Genomic DNA, 15520 nt, shown 5'->3' with positions numbered 1-15520 from the left:
TTCACTCAGCAAAGCAGGGCGGCACCGGAGGCCTTGTCCCCTCCAAGTCGAGGCAGAAGTGGCCAGCAGGAACACCACAGGCAGGGGCAGATGGATGGACACACACAGAAACCACCTCAGCAGGGAGGAGGCACGGCCCTGCCAAGGAGCAAACCTGTCCTCGTGTCCCCGCAGCAGCTGGGGATTACAGGGGGAAGCAGCATCCCCTTCCCTGCCACATCAAACTTGGTGAAGCAGGAACAATTTTGCTGCCCAGTGCCTACCAAGGACTGAGCAGTGTGGTCCTCAATGCACTCAGGGCTTTTTTTTCCCCCCCTTTTTCTTTTTTTGGTTAGTTTAGAAAGATCCACTGAGAAGAAAATGAGGGTTGTTAGGTATCCAGGGGAGGGAAGATTAGGCAAACACACTCCTTCAGACCGCAACTAAGAAAGTATCCAATTATTTCTTAAATGTCCCCTAGACTTTTAGCCTCAGCTTCCCTGCCTTGTTAGCCATTCCACATATTTATTATTCTTTGCATGAAATAATACTTCCTGACATCTGTTCCCAGTTTGTTTCTCTTTAATTTCCATTTATAGCACATTTTCCTATCCTCTGACCATGTTAAAATAAAACAATAAGTATGTTTGACACAGTGCAAGTTACTTAAGATCGTGATCCTTCCCTGACCTTGATGATTTTTTTTTAAAATATGTCCTAAAACACGGAACACAGAAAGCTCAGAGAATCACAAAGCGCTCATTTCACAGCGGTGCTGCAGCCAGTGACTCAGGGAGCAGCACGAGGAGCAGTCTGTGGTTACAGAACAGCTCCTCTCTGACAAGGAGAGGCATTTGGGGAAACAGAAGCGCTGGGGGCTCCATGAGATGAGAGGGCAGAACCGGGAGGTTCTAAGAGAAAAGGCAGCAGCGGGACAGCACGGCAAAGGAAATGTTAATTCCCCGTGCAGTGACACAAATTGGCTCGAGGGACGTTTTCCCTTCTGACCAGGCAGATGGGAAAAGGTGCCCTTCCCTCGCTCTGAAGAGATTTCGCATCCAAGTGCAATCTGGCAACTCCACCAGCAATAAATTCTCTAGGAGAAGCGATGAGTGCTGTAGTTATGGCACGAGAACATTTGATGTTGTCATCCCCGTATCGGTCCAAGCCCTCAGTGTAATTTTAGCTCAGGAGGAGGTCGCTTGCGAAGCGAATATGAGACGGCAAGAAGCGATGTAGCCTCCAACAAATGTGTGTACACCTTGCAGTCAGGTGACAGGGCAAACCAGGAGCCAGGACTGGCACCTTTCTATGGAGCAGCAGGCAGCCCTCCTGGAAGGAGAGCCTTCCATCCTGCTCTCCACAATGCTCAGGGCCTCCAGCTCCTGCTGAGCCACTTCAGTGTGAAGCTGGGACACCCTGGGCAAGGTCACAGCCCTGAAGGGAAACACAGGGAACGGCAAACCCTTCTGGGAGCCTCTGTCAGCGCAGGGGCAGCAGCTGCTCTGCGCTTGGGCGCTCCAGCACGGATACGGGCACTGCAGCAGCCAGGAGCCAGCTGGGCAGTGCACATCCTGTACCCCTGAGCAGCCTCTGGCAGATTCCTTCACTCACACAAGTGTTTAACCGATAAAGCCTCAGCCTGCCTGGCTGCCAAGGGCACGTTCTTCTACCCACATTCCGAGCAGAGCGAGTACACACTCGGAAACCTTGGGTTCCTGTGGACAGAGCCATAGCTGGCCTGTCATTTCTTCTAAGTGCAGCTAACAAGTAATTTGTAAGTTCTCACATGAAGCTGTTTCGAGAAGGAGAAGTTCCTTTAAAACAACAATCTATTCTGAGCGTGAAAAAATAAGTGCACCTGTAATAACAAGGGATTTGTACTCTGAGAATCGGTAAAGAAAATACATAAACAAGCTGGGAATAGACAGATTTGATAGACAAGTAAAATGTCTTTTACCAACCAATAGAATAATTAACAAGAAAGCTATTAACCAATAACAAGTTACCCTCGGGGTTTGTAAAAACTGGGTAAAAGGCAGCATGCCTTCCTACCACTAAATTATTATTATTATTATTATTATTAATAATAATAATAATAATAATAATTTTTTTTTTTCTGAACTTTTACTGCATCCCTCTGTGTGTCGTGGCTGCCTCCATCTGAGGCTTTCTCAGGTCAAACCAAAGCGTGAAAAGCAGCACTAAGAGCGGCCAAGTTCAGCTGTGCTCTGACAAGAAACTGGCCCCTCAAACACTCCAAGCACCACAGCCCAAGAGCCAGAAGGGGATGAGGGTGGATGCTCTTTAGGGAAGCACATCAGAGGTGAAGGCTGGCCAGCAAACAGCTGGATCAGGTGCTCTGTACATGCAGAGTGCTCCTTTTGGAAAAGCAGCACCTCCCGCTGCCCAGGAGATGCTCCCCTGATTGTCCCCTGGCTCCTGCAGCCCTTGGGAAGCACTGAATCCTTAGGGACTTAGCCCATTCTTGGGGTTATCATCTGGATTTAACCAGCACCACCTATTTTATGTGCTGAAATAGGAATTATGAAAAGGTACCAAGGGTCTTTTTTATTTTTTTTTTTTTTTTTTTTGGTAAGTTGCAATCTCTTTATTTGATTAAGCAGTCTGAGTCAACAAAGTCATACTTTCCTCTATTTCTGAGAGTTTCTTCAGCATCTGGCTCACCTTGGCCTCATCAAACTCCAGGCAGAGAAACTCCGATTCCTACAAAAGAAGAGAGAACAATATTTGAGGTAAACAATTACAATCTGATCCCTGTGCAGAAAGAAACAGTTTGGTGAGGAATTTGACAGCTTTACTCCATTTGGCAATGGATTTTCCTGCATTTTCCTGTCTGATTAGGAGCACTAATTTGTATCAGTGATGAAAACCCAGGTGGGACCTGCCTGAGGCAGAAGCGTTTGTAGGAGATTGCATAAGAAAGTGTCAACAAAATCCTGGAGTATCTCTCACAGCATTCCTTGATTAGGAAGCACTGGAAAAGTCGGATCTCAAGCAATCCATGAGTTAACCCCTGAGGCCTTGAGGAGCACAGAGCCCCGAGAGCCTTGCTGAGTAAACGCTTCTCCATGGATACCAGCAGACACAGACAGTGTCAGCCCACCCTGAGCAACTGCTGCAAACCGGGACTGCAAAGCCAATGCCTCTGCAGCTCCTGCTGCATCTCCCCACTTCCAGCACCCTTGGTTTTTTCCAGACCTGACTGGAAAAGTCCAGAGCAGGCTTTCACGAGCAGCCACTGCAGGAGGAGCTTTTCTCACCAGCCCAAAATAATCCCAGTGTCTGTAACACGCGTTTCAAATCCTTTCACAGACAAGATCTGACAAGAGCACTCTGTAACCCGAGCTCTCATTGCCCCAGCCAGGGGCAGGTTTCTGTGCTGACCTTTGGGGAAGGAGTGGCAGTGACCTGGTTCTCCATGGGATGACCTCCAAGGCCAAGCTCCTGTTGGCATCTCAGGCTCTGCACCCCGAGCCACGTGAGCCCACCCACAGGTCCCATCAGGCCAGCGCTGCCCGCGCACCCTTGGAGATGTGCTAAAGCTGATTTCGTGGCCAAATCACACGGGGAAGGTCAGTGGACAGGAGGAGATGGAGGTGCCTACTTCTGGAGAAGATGTTTTTGCCTGAGTCGAATGCATAAAGACTTTTATTTTTGTTCCCCTCTTCAGGTTTTGTCAGTCAAAAGGAATGTGAGTTGATCGAAACAAAACTCTTTGATTACACAAAACTCTGTGATTACACAAGGACATTGCCACTTCATACAAGTCTAAGTGCACTCACCAAACATTCTTTTAGCTATAAAGCAGCTAAACCTCTCCCATCCACTCTCACGTGGATAACCCAAAACCTGACCCAGGAGGGCTGTAAATCAGGCTGCTCAGAGCCGAGCTTCTGCTTTATTTAATGCTTTGTCAGTTTATCTCCCCCCATGAAAAATGGAACAAAAAATAAGACGGAGCCGTGAAATACAGAAATCCTTATTCCTTCCCCACGGCATCCCCCAGGAGCAGCACAAATGTGGCATCCCTGCTCGTCCTCAGCAGGAAACGAGGCATCTCTTCTGATCCTTCCCACTGCTAAAAAAAAGAATCCATCCCCTTGGAGTAAAGCAAACCCCAAATCAGCCCCGGACTGGAAGTGCTGAAGCCCAGCTCTTTAACTGGGGGGGAATGTGGGGTCGAGCTCGATGCCTTCAGGAAGGTGTGGGAATGGACACCCTGTAGCAATGTCTCTGAAAAACTCAGAATACAAAGTGTCCCAGCCAAACTAGCACCTGTAAGGATTCGTTATTGTTTACCGGCACTTAAAAAACGGTATAGAAATTACGGAAACACGAACTGTTCTAAAAATAAGAAGAGCTTGAGAAACCGAACACCAAGACAACAAAAATGAGATCAAGGAGGCCATAAAAGCTCAAGACTGTAACCAATCATATTCCCTAAAAGACACGTGTAGAAGAACCAATCAAGAAATGCGTGAATGCCTTAAAATGGATAAACTGTAATATAATGTCAACAATAAATGACTCGGGCTGAAATCACTTAGTTCTGCCATTAAAAATCCTGAGCTCCCATTTCCTGCGGGTTTGTCCCTACACATTTTCCCACCCCTCCTCCCCTTTCACTCCCGCGCACGGGCTATAAAAAGGAGCTGCAAAACAAAACATCCAAGAAACACAAACTGCCCCCAAGCCTTGAAGCAGGTTTTCTAGGAGCTGCAACAACAGAGTGCTGCAAAAATATTGATATACGAGAGACTAAGAGAAGCACGACTTCTCTTCTGCCTCGGTAAATACTCTTAAAAACGCAGCGTATTTGTAGAAAACTAACCCTCACAAATTGAAAACTGTAAAAAAACCGTAATTGTTCTCTATTCCACCAGTTTGGCCAGCTAACTTAAAATGCTTTCTAGCAACTTCGGTACACGTCCTATTTTTAACTTTTAGCCGCTACATTGGAACAACAGAAAGAAGCCCCTCAGAATTGGCGTTTCATTTTATTCCGATTATTTTCCCCTCGATTTGGAGGCTTCCTACAACAACATTCAGCATTTCACAGACCCACTCTTAGAGAAATCACTGGTGCTTCTTTGTCAAGGAATTATCCCAGCTTGAATTCCCAGGAAAACGCTCTTCAAGACAGCAAAAGCATCACCTTGGGATGCCTGTGTGTGCAAACACAGCTGCTGCCCGGAGCGCTGGATGAGATTTTATTCTCTTCTATTATTTTAGGTTTTGCCTCAGAATAAAGATGTTTTAAAGATTTCGCTTCCACCTTGCACGTGTAAAAACCTGATCTGTAATGTCACCGAAATTTGCCTTCAAAAGAGCCTGGTACCTGTTAACAAATACTGGATTTTCACAAGTATTAAGAGAAATGTTAAATGTGTAATGTTAAAATAGCTTTGCTGTATGGATACAGTTTTTATGTCTGCTGTTAGCAAAAACTGAGCACAGTGGTAATAGTTAATATAGTATACTTGAACTGTGAACTTGTCTGCTTAGCTAAATAACATTCAGTAAATATAATAAAGACCCCACTGCTGACAAGGCAACTATCAAACACCTGCCATCTGTAAAAGGTATAGACCCAGGCCTAAATTAAAAGTAATAAAAAAAAAAAAAAACAGATTAAAATCACCCCCAAAAACCATGCACGCTCTAAAAAGGTGGACCTAAAAAGTAGCCGTGCAAAACAGTTCCTAAAATATAAAAATTAATTTATAGACAATTATACACAATAGTCAATAAATATGCAGCAGACTAATTAATAAAAAAGCATTAAAAAGAGCAGGTGTGCTCTTAGCTAAATGCCAAGCACCCAGCCATTAACCCTTTATTTCTGTCTCCGATTATATTTTTATCAAACTGTTTAAATTTTACCAAAAAAGTAAACCTCATTTTTCACATAACTTTCATTGTGATTGAGAACCCACATTAATTTTCAGCCTCTCCGGCTTGTTGGGGGTTTTTTTTGGTCAGCAGAGACAAAAAAGAAGTCAGAATTCCACTAGGAGTTACTAACAAAAGTAGGAGAGTTCAGAAGCGCTGCCTTTTTTTGGGAAATTTTGGGTATCAGGGCTCTGGTTAAACCAGAGCTGTGTTAGCACAGGTGAGCATCTGCCTCTTCCCATTACCAGCAAATCAGGCAGCAAACACGAAAGGGGAGAAATAAAACAAGGAGCCGGTCCCCAAAACATCGCCACAGCAAACAGAGAATTCACAGCACAGCAGCTCCCCCAGCAACACCCACGGGCAGAAAAAAAATGTCATTTTGGTTCCAGGGCGTTAATTAAACACAAAAGACAAAAGACTCATTTCTGAATAAATCCACTGCTTGTTGATTTTTTTTTTTTTTGGTCCAATTTTGCAAACAAGTGTTAAGAGCTTGCTTCTCTGGAGGAAAAGAAAACGCTGGCATGGGCCAAAAAGTCGGGTTTATCTGGTAGTGTCAACTCTCCCACTTCCTCCAAATTTGCTAATTCCATGTAAATACTATTCTAATAAAACCCTGTAAATATTCTCCCAAGTCACAAGTGTAATTGTGTTTCAGCAGGAAAATCACACAATCACGCGATGGTTTGGGTTGGAAGGGACCTCAAAGCTCATCCCTAAAGTAAAAAAATAAAAAGAAAAAATATGGAAGATGTTTATGAGAGCAATTTATTTTTTGCCATTTGGATTCTCGTCTCGGGAACATCTGATAAATGGTAAAAAGAAAATAAAACCACAAAAAGTTGCCCCAAACCAACTCAGAATGACGAAAAGCTCGAGATGCTGCATCGATTTTTCCAGCACATTGCATCAGTTGTGATACCACTGCAAACTTCTGGAGTTACTTTTATATTCATTAATATTCTGCAAGATATGCTGGGGCACATGATAATGACAGCAAAATCTAGATAATTCCACAAAAAATGCAACGGATTGCAATCCACTGATTTCATATTTCACACTCCCACATTTCTGACAATGCTAAGTTCATTATTTTTAATTCAATTCAGAGCTATTTTTGCTACATATCTAAAATCACGTCCTTCAAAAACTCTAATGTAAAGTGCAATTCATTTCCCTAATACCATATCAAATAAAGCACAAATATTTGTATCTGCAAATGCCTTTTAATTCTCCATTATTTTGGTATTACCCGAACCAGGAACCTCTTAAGCAAATTATTATTACATCCCCTTAAAAGAGTTAACTTGATTGCAGATTTTTTAATAATTTTAATGTAACATCAAGCCTGTAATATCACAGATTAAGCAGATTAAGGATTGCAGGAGATGGAACAATTGCAGAGGATAAAAGGAGGTCCCTGATTGTGCACAGCAAATGTAATGTCATTCCTTTTACGTTACTCCCGAAAACAGTCTACCTCATATTTTATATCCTACCTGAAAAATGAGCATTTATGGATGCAGCTTTAACCCTCAGCTCCCCGTGCCTTTTGGAGGCGCAGCTTCCTTTTCAGGAAGTGTTGAGGAAACACAAAGCCCAACCATAATTGAATCAGCATCACTAATTAGAAGGCAGCATACTTTGTAGCATTTATACATTTCATTTGAATTCCAGCATCCCTGAAAGCACAGCTGAGCTCCAGCTCTCTGAAACCCCCAAAGTGGGAGTGGGGAATGTTTAATCTTGAACAGGAGCATTTTTTCCTCTGCTGCCTGCCTGGCTTCAGGTAAATAGGTGTAAAGGCATGCCAAAGAAATCAATTAACCTGCTTAGGCTAATGACACTGTCTTGGGGACCCTGGTATGCAACTCTTGAGCCAGCTGCTATTTAAACAAAGGGGTAAACTGAGCTAAAATCATTAACGAAGAAATGCATGAAGAGGTTTTAAAAGTTGGGTTTTTTTTCCTTTTTGAAAAGCAGGAAGCTCTGAATTGAATTAAAAATAGTGAACTTAGCGTTGTCAGAAATGCGGGAGCGTGAAATCAATGGATTGCAATCCGTTGCATTTTTTCGTGGAATTATCTAGATTTTGCTGTCATTATCACATGCCCCAGGGAGGAAAAAAAAATATATAAAATACAGTAATACCTGCAAGCTTCACCAAAATGTACACAGAAGCACACAAAGTCAGCATAAAAAAAATAAAATTAAATGACCTTTGTATCACTGTAAATTTGAAACAAAGCGTGTATTAAAAAACTAAATTGAAAATAAAAACTATATCTAAGAAAAAAATAATATAGATATGTAGATTATACATATATCATATGGAAAACAATATAAAAAGTATTGAAAAGCTCTATTTCTGGCAGGGCAGCAGGCTCTGTCACAAGGGTGCCAGCGATGAGAGAGCTCCATCATCACTTATTGAAGCCCTGCTGCTGCGTCAGCTCTCAGTGGAAGCACTGCAAGGTGAGGTGCTCTCCTCTCCAAGTCCTCTGCAGGGGACCTTGGAGGGGAAATGCCCTTCCTCACTTGTGATCCCCATCTTCCCACCCTGTCTGAGGGCTGTCCTGGTTTCTCAGTGCCGTGGCTGGTTTGGTTGCTCTGCCCATGGAGCTGCAATATCGCTCTCCAGCTTTCCCCAGACGTGTTTCACCTCCCAATACCGAGGCTAGCCTTTGTGTTCTCAGTCCTGTAACACTTAACTGCACTGTGGAGTTGGGCTATCCTGTGCATCATCCTCACTGATGCATCTTCTGCTTTCACACTAAACCCAGCTCTTCTAGCGAGAACATTCTTTAGATCTGGAATGAAGTTTCATTACATTTTAACCTACCTATTTACCTAACATGGCAAAAAAAAAAAAAAAAATTAAAATCAAACATCACTCATTATCATAACCCTCCCCCCACGCTTTCTCAAAATTAAGTTTCAATGTCATTATTTAATAACGTTTTCTTAAATGCTTTGGGAAGTACCCTCTCAGAGCATCAAACCCTCCCTGCCACGGAGGCATGTTTTTGTAACAGGGTATCACCAAGACAACACACTTGGTTAACTCCTAAGGACACAAGGAATGTCCTTTAATGTAACGTTTTATTTAATCAAATCAGCGTCAACCACATCCCTCTCTGTCACTGCAATACACAACACCAGGAAAACAGCAACGAACTCTGGGCTAAGAATTACTTTTATACCGAACCAACCAACACAGCTGAAGTAATCTACATTTCAAAATGATCCCACAGGTAAATAACACCCCAAAAACTTGAGCAGAGAATTCCTGACCTTTAGGAGGCTGTGGGACTTGGGATTCTGGCATATCTACTGGCTTGCAGGTTGGATAATTTGGTTAGCAGCCCCAAAACACATTGCTCTTGCTCCCCCACAGCTCTTTCACGTTTATGTGCTGCACAAATGACTCAGGAATCCATTCATGTCCTGCCTAGAAGTATTACACCAAATATAAAAGCTGAGTAGAAATGAATGCCCCCTTCCAACCCAAACCATTCCATGGTTCTGTAACCCTAAAGCAGTTTATTTTCCACGAGAGCAGACAGCGCTGGCTCCTGCAGATGGCACAGGCCAGAGGATCTTGGCTTTTCCACTCCAACCACCTTCAGTCAAGGCCATAACTGGTTTTCTCAGAGAAGAGACCAAAGATTAGAGAGCACTTTGGAGTAAGACGTGTTTGAAACCCTCTTTTCTGCTCCTCTCTGAGCGCTGCACATTTGCCCTGGCTTGCCTGAAACAAGAGCACATGGGGGGAAGCAGTTTCTGAAATGCTTCACCACCCAGAGCTGAGCTGAAAGTACAAAGGTGTCTCTTTTGGTCCGCTGCAAGTTTTGCAAGCAGTGAGTAAAGGCCAGGCAAATCCTCTGCTGATTTATGTCTCTTGCCGGCAACAGGTAATGCCCTCAAAGAGCCTCATCTCAAACAGCACCGACATTCTTCACCTAAGCTCTGAGATCAGCATGACCCAGCTACAGCAGATAGGTTTTCTGCCCACAAAATGGCATTTTTCAGAAGGAATTTTTGAAGGGCAGCTGCTTTTGAGCCCTTCTCTCCTCAGATGGATGCCAGGCATCCATTTGCTCCAGGGCATTTCACCATCAGAGAAGGGAGAGCACAAGGCTGGCACAACAGACAGGCATCTCCATCTCCTCCCCAAAACACCGATCCCCTGTCCCTGGCACACTGATCCCACACATCTGGAACTGTAAATCCACCTTGAAATGGATGCTGAAAAGTCACTGGCATCTAAAAGTACATAAACAGGGCACCAAAAGCTTGAAAATATGCCTGCAGTCCAGCATGCATTCAGCTGGGCTTTCCTTCTTAAAATATTTAACAAGACAAAGCACTCAGACCAAACAGGCTTTTTATTTTTGCTGCTTTTATGGCGTTTATCCATAACCTTTCCAATGATCTGAAAATACAACTCATTGTCGAAAAGAATCCACTCAAGAGTTGCGTGGCCACATCTCCTCAGTGCGACCAAAATAACTGTATTTGTTTCTTTTCTGTAATTTGAGTGTGTCAGCTTAGAAGGGGAAAAACAAAACAAAACAAAACAACTGGTCTAAACAATTTTTTTGGTATTTTTTTTTCCACGTTACTTCTAGAATGCAAACCGCTGTCTTTCGATTCACCGCGAGAAACCTCCCACAGCAAAGGGGGCAGCCACGTGTTCAGAGTCCAGCCTGGTTTACAGCCTCTCCAACACCGCTGCTCTGGCTGCTCCAGAGCCTCGGGACAAGCACCACGCTCGGATTTATCAGCAAAACCAGCAGCTCCTGCTCAGCGTGGTGCAAAGTCCGCTGAAGACACTGAGCATCTCTGCACTGACCTCAGTCACCTTCGGAAAAAATGCACAGAAATATCAGCACAGTGTGCCAGCAGGGAGACACCAGAGGAATGCAGCTCTCTTCTGAAAATAAAGGAAAAGCTCCAGGTTTGCTTTTTTTTTTTTTAAACAGCAGAACTTGTCCTTGGTAATATTTGCTGCATAATACATAACTCCTTTTTCTTTTCTTTTTTTTTTTTTTTTTTCAGCCTCTTTTCTCGTGTGAGGAGCAAAGCAAAGGCTCCCAGCGAAAGCTGAAGGTGCAACCCTGAAGAGATGAGCGTGGGAGGACATTTCTGCCTGAGCAGAATCCCACTGGAGCCTCGGTTAAAATTACAACTTTGTTTTCTTCCATCTGGGATTTCACAGTTCCTTCTGGAAATGAATGTGGGCAGCAGAACACCGGCTCTGCACTACACTCAGCACCAACACCTCCATGAATCTCTTTAAGGGTCTCCTCAGGACACCAGTTCTCCGTAAGATTCCCAAACCAGCTTGGCCACAAGGATTGTTCTAAGGCTGGAACTTCACAGTCCTCTTAACAGGCATCACGTTGAACCGTATTTTTCTCCAGAAAGATAAAAGCTTTGAAGAGAAATTATCTAATTTTGGTTGACCTCCCGTTCTCAATTCAAGGGCAAGCGGTACTGAAGTCGAAATCATTTCCATAAGTGAATTGCAGAGCAGTCATTTAACAATTAATAAGCAATCCACTCAGCATATGGAAACCGAATAGGTAAATAAATACATGAGAATCAGAGATACCTCTGCACAAAGAAAGGCCTCAGCTCCTCCGCATCAGATATTTAATTGGTCGTCTCTTTCTTTTTCTCATCGCGAACAAGAGGAGAAGGCGGCAATGAAACATAAAAGACCTTAATCACTTCTCCTGAGGAAAATGGAGATGATGTGAGTTGCTCATTTAGCTTTCTGCGCCTTTAAAGCAGTGAATCTCATTTTTTTTATTATTCTCCACCACAGCAACCTTTCCTTTTCGGCCTGCACGCAGAGTCTGGACACCAGCCTTCAGCAGAGCGGGCACGTGTCGCGTCAGGGTAAATCCGCAACGCCGCAGCCCATTTCTCCTGCATCAGGGAGATGTCACATTTGGGACTGCCTCCCCTTGGCTGATGTAAGGTCGCCGCTCTGTGAGAAACAGAACGTGTTGCACCTCCTCCCCATCACCCTAAAGATGTCCTGCTGGGAGAGCAAGCTAAGCAGCCAGGACTTGGCCTCGTGGACCTCATCCTGGCCATGAGGGCACGGGGACAGCACTCCCCGCCTTCTCCCTGCAGCTCCTGAGTGGGAGAAGTCACGTAGCAGCTCTCAGATGAGAGAGACCTGCGTGCTGCTGTGATTTCAGGCACGGAGGTGAGGTGGAGAACAGCATTACACAACTCTAAGCCACCCCTCCTTAAAGAAACAGGGAAGGGGAGGATGATGCGCCATGCCAAATGCTGCTGCTGCCTGCTTTTAGACAGCTGGCCTGAAGTGGAGCTACAGTAAAAGCTGGGAGTGGACCTGTGTCCCTAAAATCCATGTGCTTCTTCTCTTTTCAAGCATCAAAACACTGCGCAGGATTTTTAACCCCGGCAATCCTAGGGGTTTGTACCCATGGCTGTTCTTTCTGCTGCCCTCTCGACCAAAAGGTGCTAACAGAGGCAGCATTGTGATAAAAATACCTGGGTTTGGTTGGAATATCTTGCTTTTCAAACAGCCCTGCCTCCCTGGAAGGGAAGCCCTTACCTGAGGAAGGGCTGGGAGGTAGCTTTGGATTATTTGGAGGGCCTGCACATAAAGGCAAAATGCCAGTGAGAACAGGGAATGTCTGCCTGCCTTCCCTTCCTGCCTCCAGCATTTTCACGTCTCTCCGAACCCTGCTAATGCCTACTACATCTTTCCATGTCTTTTACATCTTTCTTTAAGGTTAGCACACAGGAGTTAGCACGCAGTTTGCGGCGGCGATAAACAATTCCATTTTCAGGTTTGTTTCCTCCCATTCTTGAAGGTTGCTTTTATCTGACCCCCTGCTGAATGCCCAACAGGGATTTTCACTGACCAGCCAACACTTGCACCCCTGGGTTTTTCCCTTCCTTCTCCAGCCTTTACAACACACACGGAGCTCAGTGGGGTTTAAAATCCCAAACGACTGCTCCTCCAAAGCATCATTTCATCTCCCTTCTGGAGACTTGGGTTTTTTAAAAAAATAATACATTAATTAGCAAAGCTGGGCTCAACTCATGTCAGCTGTCATCTGTATCCACCACAGATCTGGTGGGATTAACTTCCCCGAGCCTGCCAAGGCATCTGCAGGGAGAGCAGAGCCCAGCACGCTGTAGGCTTGGATGTTATAAAATGAATATATCTTTTTATATATATATATATATAAATACAATATATAATACTATATATTATACTGCTGGATGTTATAAAATGTGCCTTAATTTCCTTGGGGGGAAAAAAAAAAAAAAAAGGATGATCCTGAGATAAAGAGAAGCAGTTTTACATTTGGAATGGCCTTTCATCCCACAAGCCCAATTAACATTTCTGGAAACAAGTTGTAGACACGTAAAGATATTTCTAAAATATCAGCATGAGTTATGAAAAGGTACTGTGGAGCTCCTGAAATAATCAGGGAGAGAATCTGGCATTTCTGACCTCCTTTGACTGCATTCCCAATAAAAAAGAGAATTCTCTCTTGAAGAGAACTCAGCATTTACCATTTAATGTGCTTGTGCTACTTCTGCATGCAGCCACTTAACAAAGGACTGCAATTAAATGCTGATAAAATACCTTAAATTGGCATTTCAGACCTCAGCTTCTCATTTCAAACCAATGCAGTGGCAGTGTTCGGTTGCGGTTTGGGATTTTTGTGGTTGAGTGGCAGCAGAGCAGGGGAAGCACCACGAGCAACCCCCCGCACCAAAAAAGCAACAAAAAAAAGAGTAACTTTCAAACCAGTAACTTCCACTCTGCCTTTTGAGAAAGCCAGGCGGTCGCACAAAGAAATCAAATACATCTTTGGTGTGCTATAAAACCAGAACGACCCACCCTGGCTGAAAACCAGCCCAGAGGTGCTTGCCAGAAGGAACACCGAATCCACCCTCGGAATCCTGTGCTGCTGCAAAGGGGTTAGCAGAGTTTTCAGGCTGAATTGTAAACAACAAACCCAGGGACTGACAACATCAGCTTTGCATTTTCGTTCTTGAACCTCGCCGTGGTTTTCCTATCACACCATCTTTCCCAAGAGCTGATCCAAGGGGAGTGCAGTCACAGAGCTCGGGCTGGAATGAGTCAGTGGTCAATCCTCAGCAGCAGCACAGCCAGGGAGGGGCTCTACATCACTTGCCCTCACAAGAAAAAACAAGCAGGGATGAGAATGGAGCTGCCTGTGAACCACTTGAGAGGAGTCATGAGGGATTCCCCTGGCTGGAAACCTCTGCTCAGGTTATCCCAGCGGGATAATGCACTCCCCTTCCCCTCCCCTGTCCTCCAGCGCTGCTCTTCAAGAACGTGGCCGATGAAATTTCCACCACGAAATCTCCAAAAAAGCCAAGGAATTCCAGAACAGGGGACTAATTTTAGTGCTCCCACTGCAGATGAGCCTCAAAAACGTGAAGTGGTCCTTGCACCGCATTTCTCTATGGAGGAGTTAAGGAGGAGACAAAAAAAACCCACCCCAGATATTTTTTATCTGGACCACATCTCCAATGTAACCTCCCTTTTCTTGCTAACTTTTGGTTGCCTTGGATTCCGTGCCTCAAAATGGTCATGAAGAGAAAACGATCAGGAAATACATCTCCATGCACTCCCACCACACATTACACTTCCTTTGTGAGCAAAACTTATCAGGACTTTTTCAAAGTGTGGAAAAACGTATTTTTAACTGCTACTAAAGATACAGTGAGTCATTAATGATCTCGGTGCCAGGAGACCGTGCTCTGTGAAGTCACTGCTGCTCATTATTTCAAGAAAACAATTAGTCAAAATGAAAAACGAAGCTCTAGAGCTTCCAGGAATTGGATACTGTTCTTTGGATCATCCATAAACAGGGTGAAGGCAGTAAGAGCTGTCTGCACCATCCCCTCACCCCTTTAAAATGGGTATAATAACTTGAGATAACCTCATCCATGAGGGACAATAAAAACAGAGGTCCCCTTCAGGAGCTCTGGATGAGGAAGATCGAGAGAGAGAAATGCTGAAAAATTATTCTTATTTACTGACCTGGCTGCATTAAACTCCAAGCTACCTATTTTTAAACAAGAGCCTTAAGCATGTAAAAAATGATAGCCTGGGAGGGATATTCATGCTGGAAATAAGTTCAAATAACAAAACCCACAGCGGTTAGAATTGGGATTAGACTTTCAAAAGACAACACGTTGAATAGAGACAGAAACGGAACATTCGAAGCCATTTTCTTTTCATTAAAAAAAAAAAAATGAATCACCACACTTTCCCCCAGCTAACACCCATTTATCTAACTATAATGAGGGGCTGGCATTTGATGTTTTATTCGATGTCTGTGGATTCACCCACCAGAACATAACTACTGCAGGAGCAAAAAGAGCCTGGCACCTAGGTCTGAAGCTCCAGCAGCACCGTGTGAAGTTCTTTAGTCTCAGAATAGCCACATCCATATGGACGGATGCACTCAGCTCAATCAGATTTATTGCTATCAGATAAAATGGCCAGAAAAGCAGCTTTCCTCATTTTTTGTCTTAGGTAAAAGCCCTAATCACTGTCCTCTCAGTTTTCAGCTATGAAGGGCAA

General features: G+C 44.2%; 1 protein-coding gene and 1 long non-coding RNA gene across 2 annotated transcripts in view; one reads left to right on the top strand and one right to left on the bottom strand.

The window, feature by feature from the left end:
- Positions 1-2111: 2111 nt before the first annotated feature.
- The window catches only part of COMMD1 (copper metabolism domain containing 1), a 56975-nt gene continuing 43566 nt past the window's right edge, over positions 2112-15520 (bottom strand). The window contains exon 3 of the mRNA XM_040058547.2: positions 2112-2706. Within this exon, the coding sequence (XP_039914481.1) occupies positions 2599-2706 (108 nt within the window). The 3' untranslated portion in view covers positions 2112-2598. The remainder of the gene's footprint in view (positions 2707-15520) is intronic.
- LOC120750198 (uncharacterized) lies at positions 10610-12733 on the top strand. The gene is made up of 2 exons (XR_005699928.2): positions 10610-10858; positions 10960-12733. It is a non-coding gene; the product is annotated as an uncharacterized LOC120750198 (long non-coding RNA).

The sequence above is a fragment of the Hirundo rustica genome, chromosome 3, assembly GCF_015227805.2.
Source record: "Hirundo rustica isolate bHirRus1 chromosome 3, bHirRus1.pri.v3, whole genome shotgun sequence".
In the NCBI taxonomy this organism is placed as follows: Eukaryota; Metazoa; Chordata; class Aves; order Passeriformes; family Hirundinidae; genus Hirundo; species Hirundo rustica.
This window is presented reverse-complemented; position numbering and strand designations above follow the sequence as displayed.